This window comes from Eulemur rufifrons, chromosome 1 (assembly GCF_041146395.1).
Source record: "Eulemur rufifrons isolate Redbay chromosome 1, OSU_ERuf_1, whole genome shotgun sequence".
NCBI lineage: Eukaryota > Metazoa > Chordata > Mammalia > Primates > Lemuridae > Eulemur > Eulemur rufifrons.
The window spans coordinates 94,663,787-94,684,397 of record NC_090983.1 but is presented as its reverse complement, the minus strand read 5'-3'; the positions used below and the strand labels follow the sequence as shown (position 1 = coordinate 94,684,397).

Here is a 20,611-nt window from a genome sequence, read left to right as displayed (position 1 = left end):
GGGGAACTAATGCTCCCCAGCTGGCCTGGTGGTTTAACCCTCTCGGCTTTCAGGGAACTCCGGCGTCCAACAGGGATGAAAGGGCACAGTCCCCCTAACAGGGGCCTCCGGGACAAAGTGGCAGGGAACGCGGCAGATATGAGGGCAACAGCTGAGAGTTTAGATTCGACAAGGCGGCACGGCCTAAGGGGGGCGAGGGGAAGAGAAACTGTCCCTAACCCACCCTTGCTCCGCTGTCCTGATTCTAAGGGAGCCGGAGAGAATTCAGACTCAGCTAGGAGAACACCAGAGGGCAAAAGGGACCAACCTGGACCTTTCTGTCACCCGCCTTTGTCAGCTCCAGTCTTTCTAGGGTGGGACGCTTCTGGAGAAGCTGCTGGAAAAGGTTTCCTCCAGCAAAACGGCCAACAGTCCCAGGTTCACATGGCCTCAGCTACCACCATCCCTCTGCCTGTGCTCACGTTCTGTTCTCTGTGCTCCACTTTCTGCTTAACGAACTCCTATTCATCCCTTGAGATCCAGCTCAGGCATGCCTACTCCAGGAAGCCCTCCTTCCCTGCCTCTCTTCCCTGAGAGGCAAGAAGAAGCGTCTGAAAATGACCTTCCTTGGAGTCATTACCCCATGGGGATGCTGTCCCTGCACTGACCAGTCCCTCTTTGTGAGCCCCTTGGGGATTGACGGTGTGGCATTTGCCCCAGCAGTGACTGGCACAGCAACTGGTAAATGCCTGCAACCAGATGAATAAACAGCCTGCTGCAAAGTCCCTCAGGTCCAATTCCCGAGAACAAGCTCATGTTGTAGAATTCTCTGTGCCTGCCACTGGGGTGCAGAGGCTGATGGAAGAACAGCAAAGGAAGGAAGAGAGGGGGGGTAGAGAATACGGAAACAGTCTCTTACCACTAACACTTGGTCGCTCTCAACTACCTATCTATCAGTGCTTTGGAAGTGTAGCACAAACCTCACCCGACTGGAGGTCACTCGCCCCTAAAAGGCAACTCTACCAGCTGTAGCCAGGAACCAGCAAGAGACAAGAGGTCCCTGAACCCCAAAACCCATGCTTTGGAGGCCATGCGCTAAGTAGCCCCTTAGGCCCTTCCTCAGTGCCCCTGGACTCTTGGTTTAGAAACGATGCTAACAGAACTGTTTCCCGGCTCATAAATCAGAAGTGAGTGTGTGTTAGAGAGGGCGGGGGTGTGGCTGCTTCAGATAAGCGGACTGGGAGCAGAGGGTGGGAGGAGGGAGGCAGCGCTGTGAGGGCAGACGGCCTACACTGAGGGTCAGATGGAGTCAAGTTCAAATCCTGGCTGAAACCACTTAATAGCCGGGTGGCCTTGGCAACATGCTAACCAGTAGGCCTTTCATAAACATCTAAATGCTTTTTGAATTAAACAGAATTGACTAATTGAATTTGGCCTTGAAGGAGCCTTGGGACTTGGGGAGGCAGAGGACCTGGAGGGAGACATTGAGGGACTGGGGGGTCCCTGCAAGGACTCGCCCGTGGGGCCCAGACAAGCTCAGAGGATTCACAAGTGTTTAGCATTTGGGTTGCGGGGCCCAGGGAGAGATAGCCCCGGTATTCAGCAGACCCTGCTGGACTCGCAGCAAGAGATACCCTGGCTTCCTCACTGCAGTGCCCAGCCCACTCTGCAAGGGCGATGGCAGTGCCTGGCCCAGCTCAGCCTGGCCTGGCTCAGCCCACCTGGCTCTTGGCTGTCTGCGCCAGCCGAGGACCCAGACCAGGTCCCGCCGGTTGAAAAGGTCAGCACAGACCATTCCTCTCTGCTTCAGGCCACCAGCACCTACACACGCCATGCCAGGGGCTGCTTAGGGAGGCAGAGGCTATTTTCTTCCTGGATGGAAAACGAGGACCCTGAATGTACCCGCTAGTATCAGAGTCAGGCCTGTCAGAGTCGCCGGGGCGAGTGCTGAGCCCTCCACTCGCTGCCCCCAGGCTTGGAGGCGGCGCCACCACCCCACAGGGACGGGCGCTGGGGATCCATGCGGTTCTCCGGCTCTTCCCACCAGCTCTCTGCAAGGGGCTGGGCCCCGGGCCCAGGAAGGCACCGGGAGAGAGGAGCACAGGCTTTGGAAGTGGGACACCATCCGCTCCCCGTCCTCCCTTGCTCGTGGTGACGCCGTGGGCAAGGCGGGGGACTCTCTGGGCCTCACGCTTAAAGAAGGGCACAAAGGCGACAGGAAGGTGTGTCCAAGGGAGGCCCCGGGGGACCCATCCCGTCCACCTTGGCCACCCGGGTCTCTCAAACTGTTGTATATAAGTGATGAAGCTGTTTCCTCAGAGAAGGCCCTGGAGGGTGACGTGGGGTGCGTGGGGAGGGAACACTGTGCGTCCAGCCCGGGCCAGCCAGACGCCAGGTGGGCCACTGGGTAAGCAGGATGGAGCTAACGAGACGACGTGGGGGTCCAGGGCAGAGACGGCTGAGAAGGCCTCACCGCCCAGGTGCCCACACAAAGGCCGGTGGAATGAGCTTCTGGGGAACAGAGAAAAGCACTGAGGACAAAGCCCTGGGACCTTGGGTCAAGGGAGAAGGGGACGGTGAGAGAAGAGGAAGGTGCCCAGGAGCTGGGGAGGAAAGGGCCAGGGCGGAGGGGCCGGGTGCTGATGAGACTGGAGGAGGAGGAGGAGGGACGACGCCGCTGAGAGCTCCTCCGCAGAGCTACTGGGGGGCAATGACCGGGCCTGTCCTCACGGGCGTGTGCCGCCGGGAGGGGTGGCATGTGGGCACCGAGCACAGCCGGCTCCTTCAAGCAACGCAGCGTGGCCGCAGGGTGCGGGGGGCTTTGGGGAGCGTCCCCGAGCAGCCACTGGGGGGGCTTTGTACGGAGGCAACTCAGCGAAGCCGGCGCTACGTCCCCGAGAAGTCCCTGCCCTCTGCGGTGCCAGGCGGGCCACGGCGGAAACCCGGGAGAGCGTCGGAGGAAGGGCAGTGTAGAGCGGTGGTCCTCTTCAGGAGACGGCAGAGTCACCGCACTTCCACGTAACACAGGACAGGGTCTGTCCCTCCCGTTCTCTCGCGGTGCTCTCCGCTGTGGATGTGCAAGACCAGCGCGACTCCGGGGGCTGGCAGTTCCGAGTGGTGTCACGCGCACGCAGGGGTGAAGAATACACACTGGAAGCGCAAGACAGACCAGTGGACTCCAAACAACAGAGCATGGAAAGGTCTTCGGCGTGGCTCAGCCCCGCAGTGCAACCAACGGTTAGGAAACCACGGCGTGTCCGGTTTGGGTGCAGCATCAGAGAATATCCAGATTAGCTGAGAAGGCTTTTAAATTACCCCTCCTCTAACTCTACCCGTGTGAGGACCCAGATTCCTTCATATATTTTAACCGAGACAACACAGTGCAGCCGATTAAATGCCGAAGTAGAAACGAGAATCTGGCTGTTTTCCCTTAAGCCAGAAATTAAATTTACAAAGGTGTAATTCTATTCTTCTCACTTAATGTTTTTTTTATTTTGGAAAATAGTTCTTTTCATAAAAATAATAGTTTTGCCATTATTTTCAGATGAATTTAAAAACAAAATATTTTACATTTTTCTCATTTTAAATTTCTAATAAAAATTTTCACATAAAAAAAGCTCTTTGGGCTTCTCGGTAATTTTTAAGTGTACAGGGATCTGGGGACCAAAAGGTTTGGGACCCGCTAATACAGGTCCAGGTTCCCCGGCTGCCCTGAACAACATCGCTGACCCGTGGGCAGAGGGGTGGAGCCGGCTTTCAGCTCCCGCAGAGCCAAGAGTGACTGCAGCCCCCTCCGCAGGTGCCCACCTGTCGCTCGCAAGGCTGGCAGCGCAGGGAGGCCGGCGTGAGCTCTCACTGTCCTGGCGGGTCCCAGCTTGTACCTGCTCTGCCCCGGGTCACACCAGCCTCCCCTCCCACTGCAGACCCCACTGGGATACAGCGACTGCAGCCAGCACCAGGGGCAGAGACCACGGCCTCCCAGAGACTTCACTGCTCCCACGACTGGGCAGGAGCTGGTCCCATCTCTACCCTGGTCCCTTGTTCCTCACTGGGGTTCTGCTCTGCGGATTGGACTGTAACTGGTGTGGGGTGGTGTCCAGGCAGCCCTCCCAGGAGCAGAAACACAGGGGAGTGTGCTCTGGGGAGAGGGGAGAGGCGTCGAGGGCACAGAGGCACGAGGGGGCCAGGCCCACGAGAGGGACAATACAAGGCTGGGGAGGCCGGCCAGGGCACATGTGCCCACAGAGCTCAGACGTGCCCCATGGTACCTGGGAGCCACAGCAGACGGCTGAGGCAGACACGGAGCAGCATGGCCCCTCCATCAAGGCAGAAAGGGGGCTGGTGGGGCAGGCGCTGCTGTCTGGAAGGTAGCAAGTCAGGTTTAACTCTTAAACCCACCCCCACCTTTGGACAGGGCCGGCCTGCGGCCGGAGGGTGATTTGCGGCTCGGTTACAGACGGGCTGCAGCGCCATAAAGGCCGAGGTGCTCTCTCTCCCAGGCTTCACTGTGGTTTTTTATGAGTAAACATTTCTCGATAAAGACTTACTGTCTGCAGAGACCCCTTTATACCCCAAAGGTAAGGGTTTAAGTGGCCTGAAAACTGCCGTTACTTATCTTTACGGCGGCCGGCGAGGGCCTGCTCAATGACAGAGACTTTCATTTCACTGTATATATTTTCAGTGACTGGTTATAAATCAGGCTCGTCCCTCAGGCTCGTGGTCTGGGGTCTCCCCCATTCTAAGAGGCCCAGCTGGGAGAACCGTCACTGTCACCCTGTTCTGGGCCCTCTGGACACTGGCACCTACGGTCCTCGGAAAGGAAGGCCACAGGACTTTGAGGCTGCACCAAGGGGATCTTCAGGACCCCCAGGCCCACGCCTGGCCCTATTCCCCGAGAAGCAGCCTCCTGTGCGCCACCCCACCAACCCCGCTCTGATAAACTCCTCAGTGAGGCGCTGACGTCTGACAGCCAGCGGCCCACTTCCTCTCTGCAAGCAGCCACTGCACACACCCGTACATCCTGCAGGCTCCAGAATCCATCTTCAATGACGAAGTCACACAGAAGGACACAGAAAGGGGCTCCTAAGCCCCAGAAACCACGGCTATAAGCACTGATCGCTTCTACCTCTGGGCAGCAGATGTCGGTTAGCACTCAAATCCCAGCGCTCCTCCCCCTCCGGTGCGCACATCCCCACTTCGAGCCCCCAGCCCCCGGGTTAACTGTCTCGGGGTTTTCTCTGTCTCCAAACCCCGCTTTGCCGACGCCGGCGCAGACCCCCGTCGAGCACTGACAGCGGGTCTGTTGACGCCCAACTGCACTGCCTCTGGGGCGGGGTAACTCACGGCAGCTCCCGGATCCCACGATGCTCCGGGTGTCCTGGGTGGTGGCCGGGTGTTCTGGGTGGTGGCCAGCCAAGCCCCCTCCACAAGGGCTCCCTCCCGCCTCGCCTCTCCTCCCCACACACCTCCAAACAGACCACATGCCCTGGAGCACGTACACTAAAACCTGCTCCTGAGAATGACAACTGCGAGACACCACGTGTGGAAGGAACCTTAGGAAGCGTGTCCCCCCACCCAAAGCAGGGGCACGGTCTGAGACTTCCCTGGGCAGGTGGCGAAACTAAGGACGACCTTCTCAGGATAAGGTAGCTCACGAGGCTGGCACCAGCCTGGTGACCTGGTGGGGACAAGACTGCACACAAGAAAGGCAAGAGATGGTGGAGAAACCGGCAGTCGGGGGGGCCGGGGGCGGGGGGCCCTGACGAGGAAGGACCAGGCGCAGCTGCACACGCAAGACCATGGTCAGGAAAATGGTCTGGCAGACGTGCGAGGTGGCGCCCATCTGCCCCAGGCAGCCAGCTCGCTGCAAAGTTCTTGCACAAGTAGGGCCCAGGGTTTCAGTCTGACCCTGGGGCTAGGCTCCCCCCCTCCCAAGACACACCCAGCTGGGTGGGATCAGGCTGTTCCCTGTGTGCAGCTGGGACGAGTCTGGGGTGAGAGTGCTCAAGGGCACGGGCAGCCATGCACGTGGACTGTGTATCTACGGGTGGCCACTCTGCCCGCATCTTCTGGGAAGAACTCTCAAAGGCCGTCCTTGTCCTCCTCCCAGCCCCAAAGCACGAGGCTCCTAGAACCACAGCACAGGGACACATTTACTGTTTTGTTCTTACAGTACCTAGGAGCTTCTGATTCGTCCTTGGGGACACATGCACAAAATATGTCTGCCCACCCTCCGCCCCGCCGGGACATCTTGTCACTGTTAGCAATGCACAATGCACAGTGCTGGCGACGGGGATCACCCCACAGCACGGAGGACCCATGTCTTTCTCTCCGGTTCTGTGCTCTTCGCCACCCAGTAACGGCTCCGTGACACGGCCGGGAGGGTGGCCCTGCCTGCATCTCAGCTTCAGTCCTGACCGCGGCCCGACGAGGGCAGTCATCATCACTCCCGTGTGAAAGACAAGGCCCCCGGGAGCTGCCCAGCTCCCACAGCGGGGCGACAGCCCAGGGCGGCTGCCCCCACAGGCGCCCCCTCCCGCTGCTCCTGGAGAGCCCTGACTCCCCGACGCAGCGGGGACCAGCCGTGGCGTGTGTGTGGCTCTGCCGCACGGGCCCGCCCTGAGCCAGCTCTTCAGCCGGCAGCTGGCTTCGGGATGCCTTTCTTTCCCCGCCCCAGCAGAGGAAGCGGTTTTCCATTGTGCCTAACCAGCACATTTGGGAGAGACGGTGGCTTTAGCAGCCCTGGGAAAGGCTTTCCTGCCTTGGTGAAGGCCAGCCCTGCCACGCCCCCAGCTCTCCCTGCTAGAACATTCACTTTACATCCTTTCCTGTGGGCATTTATTTGGGTACTTGCCTGTGTCTCCTGACTAGAACGTCAGTTCCAGGAGAAGTGTACCTTGCCTGTGTGTTCCCTGCTGCAACCCAGTGACAATGACATCGCCTGGTGCACAGTAGGTGCTGAATAAACATTTGTGGAAAAAAGGAAGAGAAGGAAGGGGGGAAGCAACGAGGGAGAGAGGAAAAGAGGGAGAGAGAGGGAGAAAAATAATCTTCTGAAGAGAACAGATATGTGGCAGGATTTCTTCTGCGGGTTTGGAATGCTTCAAGTCAATCAGCAAAAACATGCATCGATTCTCAATGTCCCTCCCCCCCTCTAAGCCCTGCAATGGCTCCCTATTACCCACAGCCCACCTCCCTCCCCAGGGCATCCCAGGCTGCCCACAGCTATTCCAGTCTCCCTTCCAGCTGCATCTCTCCTCCTGCCCCGTGCATGAAGCCTCCTCTCGAGCAGACACTGGTCCCTGTCCTCACATGTGCCCTGTGACCCCCTCCAGGCATCTGCTCACTTCCGCCTTCCCAGGAACCCCCCTTAGCAATGTCTGTCCTGGGGTTTCCTCTCTAGGGCTCTTGTCTGGCACTTCTCGGGAAGTTCTTTACGTTCCCTCATGGGGAGCTCGCAAGGAAAACTAGGGAAAGGGGCCAGGCCTGGCCAAAGTGCAACCCAAGGGACGGAATGACCAGAGGCGTTCCTTGCTGCCTCTGGAAGCCTAGAGCTCTGACCCCATCACCCACTGGGGAGTGTCTACAGGTACCCAGACCTCTCTGGGTGTCCTGCCATCGGGCTGCAGCAAGGTGGACGTTTGTCTTTGGCCTGCCCTGCATCACTTGGGGCCACCTTCCATGCACGGTGCCTGCAGGTCAGGGGCCGGCCCTCCCCAAACCACAGGGGTGTGCACAGGACCCCACGGAATGCACAGTGGTGGGTTCACAAGGGTGCATGGGACCCAGGCCCAGCCAATGAAAAGCCTCCCTGGACTTTTGCTGGAATCACCTGGAATGAGACAGTCCTCCATCTGAGCTCTCGGGAGTCAGGCCCACGTTCACCTGCAGCAACTCCACCATCTGGTGCACAGAAGCTGCCTGGACGCCACCCGGAGGAAAGCCAAACAGCCTTGGAGAGGAAGAGCCCTGTCCCAGTGACATCACTGCAGCCTCAAGTTTAGCTGGTCTTGAAGCCAGATCTAACCCTGGGCTTCCCAGTTATGGAAGCCAAGAACTCCATGTGGCTTCCCAGAGTCTCAGTGGGTCTCTGTCACTTGCAACCAAGCATCCTGACTCAGTTTCCATCAAAAATCTGTCCTTTCAGACCAAGGTACTGCTGTCTCCCTGTGTCCTCATACATTCCAAATTTTCCTATCAGGACGCCCCATTAAGCCTGGGTGTCTGTCCCTCCCCTGCAGCCTGAGCGCAGGCACAGGCCGGGGAGAGGAGAGGACGCCAGCTGGGCCTCACTGAGGGCAAGGCCAGGCCACGGGGCAGACAGAGGAGGGACGGTGAAGGGAAGGGGCTAACTGGGGGCTCCAAGCCTAGGAGAGGGAGGGGGAGGGTGCACCAGGCAACCACAGCCCTCACCATGCCAACACTGGCCAACGCTGTCACTTCCGGGGGCTGCAGTCTGCCTGGAGCTTGCCCCCTGCAAAAGCTGCTCTGAAACAGAAGAGGGTCCAGTACAGCACGGCTGGGGGCACCACGGGGCACCTAATGCCCATCACCCTGGACGCCTGTGCTGGGGCAGGGGTCCCAGACCTCCCCTCACCAGGGCCCACCGTGTGTTCTGTGTGGCATGGATGAGACCATTCCCCTCTCTGGGCCTCGCTGGACCAGACAGCCCTAAAGCTGCTCCTGCTCAGAAGCCGGCCCCTCCAGCTGCGGGCAGCGAGCCAGTGAGGCTGCCTGGAGCCCCGGCTCCTCCAGCAGGGCAGGGGCCCCTCCCCCAGGCTCATCCACCTGGAGCCCCTGTGATAGACCAGGCCGCAGGGTCACCCTGAAACGGTCGCGGGCCATCCCCCTCAGCGCCCGCCTGACCCGGCAGTCCCCGCTGCTGCAGAGCCTGCCACTGCCCTCCATCACTTATTCCAAGTCCAAGGGAGGATGTGATCTGGTGATAAAGGACTGAAGTTAGCTGGAGGCTGGTGCTCTTCCTAAAGTGATTTACTCAGCTCCCTCCAGACTCGCACCCTTAATGTAATTATTTACTTTGTCATTAAACACCCTCCTTCCACTTCAGTTATTTTTAGAGCTTCTGCAGCCTATAGGATTGGCCGGGGGAGCCCGGGGTCCTCCCCGAGGGGCAGTGATGCTCAGGCAGGCTGGGGACCTGCCAGGGGGCTGTGGGGCCGGGTGAGGCCAGGCCCAGAGGGGTACAGCGTCCCTCCCTCCCTCCCCCCCCTTCCTCTTTCCTTCCTTCTGCCCTTTCTTCCTCCCTCACTCCCTCCCTTTTTGAAAACTGAGATATAATTCACATACCATAAAATTCACCCTTATAAAGTCTGTAATTCAGTGGTTTTTAGTATTTTCACAGCGTTGCATGCAACTATCACAGCTATCTAATTACAGAACATTTTCATCACCCCAAAAAGAAACCCCAGACCCGTAGCAATCGCTCCCCATTCCCTTTTCCTCCCAGCCCCTGCCCCCACTAACCTACTTTCTATCTCTGTGAGTTTGTCTATTCCAGACAGGTCACATAAATGGAATCATGTAATATTTGTCCTTTAATGACCAGCTTCCTTCATGCAGCATGTTTGCAAGGTTCATCTGCAAACCTTCAAGGTTCACCTACGCCATTCCTTTTTATGGCCAAATAATATTCCACTGTACATGTACACCACATTCTGTGTATCCATTCCTTTGTTGCTGGACATTTGGGTTGTTTCCATTTGGGGACTATTGTGAATAATGTTGCTATAAACATTCACATACTAGGTTTTGTATGAACACAGGTTTTTGATTCTCTTGGTATTTCCTGAAGAGAAGTGCAGGGTCCTGCTCCCACGGCCACCCCAGTGCTGGGAAAGCCAGGGCCTGGCCTGGGGGAGCCGCCACCCACCTCGGGCAGCCGGAGGGGCCCTCACTGCTCTGGCCGCTGACGACACAGCCAGGAGGCCCCAGGCCCTCTGGGCAGGGGATGTTGCTATCCAGTGAGAACAGCATCCCCCAATGTCCACACGCAGACCCCTGCCCTGCACACTGGCTGGGAGCCTCGTCACCCCATTTCCTAGACACTGCAAAGACAGTCTCCCTCCCACACCTGCGTGTGAACTCGCACCTGCCCGTCCTCTAAGTGAAGGCACCAGCTGTTGCTTTTCTTGTCACCAACACAGCGTGGAGGGATGTGACCAGTGTGGAGACCTCGTGGTCTGGGCACCAGTGACAGGGCAAAGGTCGTGCCTAAAACAAGCCTCCCGGAGGCAGAGCCAGCACAGTGAGCCTCTGGCAGTTCTTGCTTCCCCCTCTGACCCCTTCTCTCCTGGGTTAATCCCCCAGCCCCAGGCACTCCAGGGCCTAAAGGCTGCCTAGGTCCAGGGGTCACTGGGGAGAGGTCACAGGAAAATGAAGGACACCACGGGCCTTGCACACACCCCAAGGCGAGGTGACAGCAGAAGGGTAAATGCCTGACGGTGGGACTGCTGCGCTCGGTGGGGGAGGGGGCTTCCCTGCCTGGCTACCATCCCCCACACAGTGACCCCGCGCAGTGACCACAGTGCCGCCCCACAGCACTGGATGTTCTTTCATTTCCAGAATGGCAGGAATTATAGAGGGTGCAAACCCAAGCCTTCTCTCAAATATTGCTGCAGCAAATGGGATGGAAAGTCAGGCGCTCCTCTGCCCAGAGGCCTGGCTGCCTGGTGCCGGGGTTTCAGACTTCCCATCCCCCCACAACACAAAGCGGCGGTCCAGCCCTCTGTGAGCAAGGACGGCCAGGATGGCCAGAACATACTCACAGGGAAAGAGCCCGGGCGGCTCCTCAAGGGCTGGAGCACCTCCGGCCCCTCCCTCCAGCCCACCCAGAAGGAGGAGAAGAAGTCAGCACCTGGCTGCAGCCAGAGCAGAGGGGAGTCCATGCAAGCCATGCACACACAGGGCTGGCTCAGCCACCAGCATCCACGTGTGGCCATGAGCAGCTGGAAGACACAGACCCCAGGGGAGGCCACTGGATGTGGCCTCAACATGAGCTTGTGCCAGAGCCGGGGAGTGAAGGGGGACCCTCGCCGAGGGGCTGACAAAACCAGCCTCATCTACCAGCTCTCCCCGCTCAGCACAGCCTCCTCTGCCACCCTGCACCAGTCACAGACCTCAGGACCTTTGTCCATGCTGTTCTCCAGGCTGGAACGTTGTTCTGCCTCGCATGTCATGAGTAAACTGCCACTCACTATCACGACTCAGCTCATTCACGCACTCTCTCAAACACTGATGGGGAACATATGTGCTACTGTCAGGAAATCGTTCTTGAATTAATAATCGTAACAATAGCAAGAATAGTAACCCTAAAAGCAGCAGCTACCATTTACAGCATGCTAGCATATGCCAAGTGCCATCTAAGCACTTCAATCTCATCATTGGTAATCCTAGCCCTCAAAAGGTAAGTATTTTGCCCATGTTTCAGATGAGGACACTGGGGTTCAGATCAGTAAAGGTTACCCAAAGGGAGGGGGCCGGGAGAGGTTCAAACTTCAGCTGTCCAAGCCTGAGCACCGGCCCCCAGACCCTGCTGCGCCTGGAGCTGACTGTCCACAGACCACCCCCTGGGGCTTGCCCTAAGCCCCGCTGCACTTTGTAAACGTGGCCTCGGTGGCCGCTCCCCAGCCTCCTGACCTGGGTGTGCAGCGGCTTCCTGCAGGACCCCTGCCTGGGCAGAGAGGGGTCAGGGCGATAGGCAGCACTGTCCCCAGGGCCCCTCACAGACTCCAATCCTTCCCTGCCACTTTCCTGATCACCCCATGCAGCAGGCAATGCCCACATCAGCATCGAGACTGGGGGAGTCTAGTTTCTCCACGGGGGAACTACCAGCTCTTAGGGACAGGGACCATGGCTCCTGCTTGTTGGGTGCCTCTCCCGCAACCTCCTGACCTGCTCTCATGTCCCACAGAGCTCCACAGAGCTCCATAGAGGGAGCAGCTTCAGACGGACTGTTTCCCTCCTGACCCCTCAGTGTCCATTCAGAGGCTCCGTGGAGCCCCCATGACCTCAGCCTGCACCGTCGAGTGGCCCTGCACCCCCTGGGTGCCAGCCACCCCCGGGCCTTACTGCCAGGCACCACACAGCCTGTGCGGGAGATGCATGAGCCAATGGCCGGTCCCCAAACCCCCGCACTCCCGAGGGGCCGCTCTGTGGCTCCTCCTCCCACCGGTGCCCGCCCCTTCTTCCTCCTGGTGAAGCCCTGCAGGTCCCTAAAGGCCCAGCTCAGATGCCGCCTCCCCCATGAAGCCCTACGGGCAGTATCTGTCATCTATTGGGTGTCGCCTCCAACCAGGAGCTCCTAGAGGGCAGAAGCAGGGTCTCTGTCATCACCATTTCTCTGATCCATGTTCTAGAACCAACCACGGGATGCAGACATGAATGAACGCAGTAAACCCAGAGGTGCCCGGGCCCGGGCATCCCACACCCACCCCAAATGCAGGGCTCGACTTCATTATCCTCAAAGTGTTCCCAAGATCAGAGGCGGTGAGACCTGGCCACAAACATAAAATAAATTATCTGCTTCCCCCCACCCCGGCCAATGATAAATGGTTCTATTAGCAATCCAGATTGTTAAACTCTGATATAACAGAACGCAGGGAACGGGGGCCCATCCATTCTCCCTCCGGCGCGTGCTGAGTTGTAAATAGGTTATTTTGTGTGTAAATAACACATTAAAACACAGCATTAGCTGTGTCTTTTGATAGAGAGGAAATTGTTACAAATAAATAATTCCGGACAGGAATGTAAAATAAGCGAGATTTAACAGTGCATGCCTGGTGCAGCCGTGTTTAACATGACTAAAATGATAAACCCCAGAATATACTAATAGTAAACTATGCGCTGACATCAAAGTAATGAGGCTGTATTTTTACCAAGCTTTAGAAATGCTAAAATTAGTTTTGACAGAACCAAACGTCAGAAAAATGTTTCCAACATAAACACCATCAACTTGGGAAGTTGGGGTCTAAGTCAGGAGGGGCCGGGCTGGGGCAGCTGTGTCCCACCACATGGCAAGTTCCAGTCCGAACAAGATCCCTAGGTGACCACTGGCGCTTCGCATCTCTGGACCTCAGTTTTCACATCTGTAGAATGAATGGATTTAAACTAGATGGTCTCTGGAGCTTGTTCCAGTTCTGTAAGTGGGAATGACTTCGAAGCCTCCCCCAACCCTGCATCAGTTTAACATCCACGATGACCACAAGGGACAAGGCAGTGCCCGCCAGGCGTGGCCAAGCACGCAGAAACAGGAGCCACCAGCCCTGTCCTCTGACGCTGTCATTCCAGGCGGGCAGAGCCAGAGAACAGAGTGACATAGAGGAGACACGCAAATAAACGTGCCAGCGTCCTCAGCCAAGGGGAGCAGCCAGGCAGGGGCAGCGGGAGCCTCCCGGAGCACACAGCCGTCTGGGGCCAGGAGTGGGAACGAGCCTGCGTGCTGGGGGCATGGGGAAGGCGGTGGCGGTCTGATTCTGGGTGACAACCATTTTACATGGCATTTAGAGCACAGCAGTGAGCACGAGGCCAGGACAGGCAAGAGGATGCTTGGGCTTATGTTCACATTTGCTTCATCTGTGCCCAGGCACTCAGCTGGCCACGCCGCAGACTTGCCCCAGGAGTTACCAGGACCACCTCCATCCACAGACTTTCGAGAAGCTCAGTGACGTGGCTGGCGAGCAGAGAGCTGGGCAGAGCCCGGGCCTCACTGACCCCAAGCCACGCTCTTCCCTCCAGCTCTGTGTGGACAGGGAGAAGTCTCCAGCCTCACCCAGCCCTGGGCACCCTGACCCTGCAGCACACCCCTGAACCCACCCACAAAACGCCTGGGTGCCCAGACTACACCCCACTTCCTGGGTGGGCCAGGCTGTCAGGGGAGCTGAGCTACTCTCTCTGGACAAAGTCAGATGGGAACTGGCTGCTCTGTGCGGCTGGGCCATAAAACAAGCTCAGAAGCAGCGTCAACAGCAATCCTGAAAATCACTTAAATAAGAATAATTGCCCACTTAGTCACACCTGAGTGCAGCCCCAGCCCAAGGCAAAAGTGTGTGGCCCCGGCAGAGAAACTCAGGTAAGCAGGGGAGGCTGGCCCAGTCGGCAAGCTCCCTGCTGGCCGTGGGGCCTGCGGGCGGATGAGGAAGGAGCAGGGCCAGCCCCAACTGACCCTTGCACCCTGAGGCAGCCGACCACACGGGCGCCCGGGCGCACACCTGGCATAACAGCATCAGACTCAGTAATCATTTATTGAATGCCAGTCGCACTGAGGGCTAGGGAGGTGCAGGTACAGCTAAAGAAACAGTGCCCTGCCCACAAGGGTGTCCTGGAGGGCAGGCGGAAGGCACAGAAACAGACAGGGCAGACACCAGGGACTTTCAGGCACATACTAATGGGAGGGTATCAGACAGATTCCTAGGTGCAGTAAGGTGGATGGGGGTGGTTTCTAGTCCAGGTAACTCGGAGAAAATGCTCAAGGTCTGAGCGGTTCACGTACTCTGGTATTTGCCAACATTCTAACACAGGTGGATGCCTTACCACTCAGCAGAAATGCGCCTTGGAGAAACTCTGCAAGAAGCCAGCAGGCCAGCAAACAGGACAAAGGGCCTGCCAGTGTGAGCGGGTGGCACACAGACCCCGGGAGGGAGCATCGGAGCACTGTGCTGGGAGCCGCTCAGTGCTTAACCCTGGCCATGCCAGGCTAGTCACAGCCCTGCCAGTACTGCCTGCTGCAACCAGCTAATCCCCCCACCTGAGACTCTTCAACACTCCAAGGGATCCAGTCCATGCCATGGACCAATTGCACCCAATGACCTGGGGAGCCTGTTAAATACACATGCCCAGGCCCTGGTCCTGGGGCAGCCCGGGAACCTGCATTGATTATAGTCAGTCAGCCCACGAGAGTCTAAGTCTCGGGCAGTTTGGGCAACCTCTGGCCCGGTCCCACCCTCCAGTGTGTTGGGGAGACGACTGAGGCAGAGAAGCCAGGGACCCACCCAAGGCAGCCACCCAGGACAGCCTTCAGTAAGAAAGCAAAGCAGGACAGGGACCCAGGTCTGATTTCCAGCCTGGGCCTCCCGCCACCACTCTCGACTAGCGCACACCAGAGACCCGGGCCTCCACCAGCTGTTGGCCTCAACGGGTCACTGGGCGACAGTGACCAGTGAAAGGGAGACCTCCCAGGTCAGATAGAGCCTGCAGACACCAGAAAGGAAAACTGGTAAGAAGAACGGTAATAGTTACTAAAGCAAATACTTGGACCTCACATAGAGCCCCTCTGTGCCCAACACTTTTCCAAGCACTTTACAGGTGCTGACTCAATTCTCTCAACCCTGTGAAGCAGGTATCATCATTATGTCCATTTTACAGATGAGAAAACTGAGGCACAGACCTGCCCAAGGTCAGCAGAGCTGAGACCTACCCAGGCAGTCTGGCTCGAGTCTGGGCTGCTTCTCACCAGCACTCTGTGCTGCCGGCACCAGGAGAGGCGGCACTACAGCTCCTGTCCGCCAACTGCCCCGCCAGGCATGTGTGAGCACATTCGAAGTCTCCTGAAACCTCTGCACGGCAGCTCTGCGTCTAACTCCCACTTACACATGGAAAGACTCACCCTACCTCACGTAGCCAGAACACGTGGCCCTCCAATGTAAGAGCGCACCAAAATCACCCAGGTTTGTTTAAACACAGCTTGCTGGGCCCCACCTCTATAGGCTCAGATTCAGCAGGTCTGGGGTGGGCTCAAGATTAGCATTTCTAACAATTCCCAGGGGATGCCAGTGCTGCCAGAGGGGGCTACAGGGCAGGCCGCCTGGCCCAGCACACAGTGGACACTCAGTGCAAGAGGTGGGATTGGCCACTGCAGGCACTTGGCCCGTCTGGCTGCTTGATTTCAGAAACTAGCAGAACTCGTGAGATCAAGACCCAGCTCCGAGTTTCACAGCTCCAGCCTTGCACACTGGCCCAGAGGCTTGGAGAAGTCCCTGGTGCTCAGCTGAGGCACACGGAGAGCTTCAGAAATATTTTTGGAAAGAAAACCCACAGTGGAAGAGGAAAATACAACAGCATTTGGCCAGCTTCAGTGTAAAGCAATGAGACATCTGAATCCAATTGCCTTTAAAATTACACCATTTTATAAAAATTAAAGAGGGGAAAAAATTCTGGGCCAAAATGTGTTTTTAAAGATTTATGGCCTCCAAAGTGTTAGCACAACAGCAAAAGACGCTGGGAAAGAACCCACCCTCGCAGCTTCTGCCGTCTGCTCCTCCGAGCTGCTCCCGCCAGATGATTAAAGTAACCTCTCCCCAGTCTGACCACAGGGCCGCTTTTTCCCCTGGTCGGGCCTGGCCCTGCCCTGCCCTGCTCTGCAGACGTGTTTCTCACGCACATTTGGCCCAGGCAGGTGGCAACTCGGCACGGAAAGCCCCGGCCCCCAGCAGGTCCAGCCTCACGGGCTCCTAAGGGAAGTCAAGTGTCAGAGGCCAGTCAAGCCAGGTGACTTTGCAAATAAGCCATGGCCCCAGACCTCAAAGAACTAGCTGCCTGGAAGACGGCAGGTGCCATCAGTGCCTGGGACAGATGAGGGAACTGAGGCACGGTGACACATGAGGAGACACTCCAAAGCTAGACGCTCACCCGGGGGTGTCAGTGGAGCCCAGATCACCCCCGTGCAATCAAAATAATCTACAAGCAACCAGTGAGAGGCAGGAGCCCCAGGCCCCAGGCCCAGCTCTCTGCTGAAGCATCTGGGAACCTCGGGCAAGCCTCACCCCCACCCAGGCCTCGGGTCGACCGCTCAGGAATTAGCCTGCCTGTGCCCCCACCTAGCACCAGGAGCCCCTGCCTGGGTTGTCCAAGCTGCGCCACTGGGGACTCCCACCTCCCTCTGTCCCCCCTCACTCAGGACCCTCACTCACTTTCTCTTCCCAATGGGCTGGAGATCAGTTGCCCCTGCTCTTCTGCCACTTAACATGAATATTGGGACATAAGCATGTTCCCTTCTGTAGTTATAAAGTCCCAACAAACATTTTCAGTGGCTACCATGATGTTCCACTCAAGACGTTCCACAGCCTGATCCATCGATCCCTATCCACGAGCAGCTAGGCCATTTCCAGTGTTTCATGGGTATAAATAACGCAGAAATGAAATCCTTCCACCTTCAGGGTCACTGTTAGAGCCAACCAGAGTCACGCAATTCCAGAGGTGGGACGGCAGCACCTGGACTGGTGACCGTGGGGTTGGGGATGCTGGATGAGGGGCCAGAAGCTGGCCCGGAATGCAGGGCGTCCCCCACACCTGGACACCTTCTAGATGTCGGCGAGCTCAGCCCTGCCAGCTTGCAGGACTCAGCCCTTTCCCCATCACTGCCGTTCCTCACACTGTGCCCGACACCCTCAGACGGAACCCCCTCCACCCCACGGCCGTGTAATAAGCCAGGAAACACCAAGCAGGTGTGAACCATCCCTTTCTGCCAGACAGCTGCAGATCACAGTGAGGACCGTGGGGACATTGTCACAGGGTTTGAAGGAATAAACTGGGCCTCAGAGAAGCCAGGTGAATGAGTGGTCACCTGCATAGCTACAGAGGAATCGATTCAGTCACACCCCCGCCCCCGGCAAACAGGCCTCAGACCAGCCCTCCCGGGTGGAGACGATTCTTCCACCTTCTCCAGAAACAACTTAGGAAGGGGCATCCCTCAACTAGCAGTTCCCAGCTCCCTGCACCCTCGCCACAGCCCAGTGCACACCCAGCAGCACTGACCCTCTCCCAGGCCTGGGCACAGTCCCCCATGGCCCCCCACCACTGTCCACACCTGCCCCCCAAGCTTGCAGGCAGTCCAGCTGCTCAGGGGCTGTGGCAAATGCTACTGGTCCCCAAAACCTTACTCCTTGGCCTTGCTCCTGACTAATCCCACACTTTCTCCTACACCCTTGGGTGCCCCTCATGCCAGGCTCAGCAACAAATGCTGAGACCCAGAGCTGAGCGCCATAGCGTCCCCACCCGCAAGGGGAACCCATGCCAACCACCCGCTGCGGCCTGGCACCTCCTTCCAGACCCACGTGCAGGTCTGCACTCCTGCAGGCAGGAGGCCCACGTCGGAGGCTCCCTGCAGCCTTTGGAGGACTTGGGTTGTTGAGTACAGGAGGCACCTCTGCCACCATCCGGCAACATTTAAGGAAAATCTGATGTTCTGAGCTCATAAAGACTGTGATCTTTATGTCAATTCCCCTCACGACACAGATTAGAAAACCAGGACCCAGGCGAGTGCCCTTTGGGGTGCACCACCAGGCCCCCCTCACCCCACCCACGAATGCAGCTGCCACAGCCCACAGCACTGGGCCTGCCCCAAGGTACCCTGCTTTGCCCCACGCCGGGACAACTGCTCTCCCCCGATCCAGGAGGACCCTTCTCAAGGAAGCAGCTCAGAGACAGGGGCAGGGAGCAGCGATGGGCGAGGAGGCTCCAGGGTCCCCAAGACTCTCCAGCAGCAGACACACCTCACCTGAGACTGAGGCCCACGAGCCACCTACCCTGCAGTAACGAGGCTGTCCTGGGTCCAACCCACCCTCTGCTGGAACCTCATCTTGTCCCAGGCAACAAGGGGACAGAGGCTTGTGGGGGTGGGCACGGAAGGCCTCCTGGGTGCAGGTGAGGGTGGGTAGAGTGGGGTGGTAGGTGCCTCCATGGTGCTGCTCTACTCCAAGCTTTGGGCCTCCTGCCTGACACCATCCTCCCGCCCAGATCGAGAATCCCTCGAGCATCTGCTGTTATTGCACCAACAGTGACAACCAGGTCTGACGCTAGAGGGGCTTCCCCCCAATTACATCCTAATTACTGTCTAATTACTGCTGAAGTCTATGCTCCGCTGCTGTGACACATCAGTAAATTGCACCATGGCAGTTCATGATCCGCTCACGGCTTCGGAGAGGCAGGCGGCTGACAGGGTCCCACTGAGAACCCTGGGCAGGCCAGAGACACCGGGAGCTCACGCAGGCCCCAGAGCGTCAGGCAGAGGGACAGCGTGAGGCACTGTCACAGGCCAGGGAAGGGCCTGACCCAGGAAAGGAACAGGCCCCCACAGTGCAGGAACCAGGCTCGGGCTCCTAAGCCCCCGGGGGTCCTTCCGTTTCCCTGGGCTCTGGCCCAAGCCACGCCCTGACTTACTGAAGCGGGGTGCGTGCTTTACAAGCCCCCACGACTGTGTACGCACGAAGTGTGAGGGCGCTGCCCCGCACCCGCCCGCCAGGCGCTTCCTCCCCTGGCTGCTTCCTGAGCTGAGCCCGGCGGCGAGAGCAACAGGGCATGACTAAATGCACTTGCATAAAAAGGGAAAGAAAAGAAATCTAAGTCTCTCCATTCCTCAGAGACAGAAATAGCTCTGTGGCCTCCAGATGGACTGCGCAGACACAGGGGAGGTCTCGCCTTCCCGCCAAACTTTCCCGACGGGATGCTGGCACGGGCGGACCACTGGAAACCAGCAAGCATTTCTCTTTAGGGCAGTAAAATGAGAGGCTGTGGCTCGTGTAGTCCCTTCTGTTATAATTAACTTGGCCAGAAATTCACCTAAGATACTAAATTCTGTACCTGACCCTCTAATTACAGCCAGAAGGCATCAGGAGACAATTACTTTCCAAAATAGTCCTTGGCAGGCAGGAGGCAAGAGGGAGTTCTCCGGGCACATCTCGAACGCGCCAGCTGCACGCACCCAGGGCTGCCCGGGGCCACGGCGCCCTCCTCCCTCCCTCCCTCTCCTGCTTTGCCCCACCCGCCCCCGTCTGGAGTGGCCAGACCTCCGCAAACCTGCAGGCCACCGTCACAGTGCCTGGGATTCCCAGGGGCAGGGCGCCCTCCTCACCCTCCATAAACCCAGCACGCTCCCCGACATGGACCAGCACTCTAATTAAATCCTAACGGGCTCATGAAAAACACCCCTGCTGCCCTCCAAGTGTGCGAAACGGAAAGTACCTCCTTGGGCAGCTACAGCCGCCGCCGCCGCCGCTGCGGCCACCGCCAGAGGAGAGGCCTTTTTGCCGGGGTCGGAGAAGCCGCTGCCCTCCAGGATCGCACTCTTGGCTTCTTGCTTCTCCTCGGCAGTGGCTGAGGCGGATGTCTCCATCTCAGCCGCTCATCGTCCCGGGTGGCAGCCCTAGAAGAGAAGACAAAGGCACTCACCAACACTGCACCCAAACCCGACCCAGATTCACACCGCCGCCCGCGTCTAAAGAACCAGCTTCATTCCAATTGTCTTGTAATTGGGAAGGAGGGTTTAATTAATTTTGAGGATTATTAGTCCTGAGATTCATCTGGTCTTCTGAACAACCTCACGGACAACTGCCGGGCATTTTCGTCATCTTTTACCCAGATTTTTAAAATCTAAGCAACAAGTTCCTACTGACGTGAGCGGTGCCTGGTGGGAACGACCTTGAGAAATGAAGCCAGAAGTAATGACCTCCAACTCGGGGTCACGGGGAAAATACAAATAAACATTGTAACAACAACCTAGAGGAACTCAAAGAAAGGCCCTGGTTTTCTGTCGCTTCTCTGCTCACCAGATCTATCCTTCATTTATCCATTCCTTCGCCCATGCATTCAGCAAATTTTCATCCTTTATGGACTCACACACACT

General features: G+C 57.7%; 1 protein-coding gene across 1 annotated transcript in view; it reads right to left on the bottom strand.

Annotated features, from left to right (window-relative positions):
• The window catches only part of GLI2 (GLI family zinc finger 2), a 171,280-nt gene extending 151,179 nt beyond the window's left edge, over positions 1-20,101 (bottom strand). The window contains exon 1 of the mRNA XM_069473695.1: positions 19,951-20,101. Within this exon, the coding sequence (XP_069329796.1) occupies positions 19,951-20,101 (151 nt within the window). The remainder of the gene's footprint in view (positions 1-19,950) is intronic.
• Between the last annotated feature and the right edge of the window lie 510 nt (positions 20,102-20,611).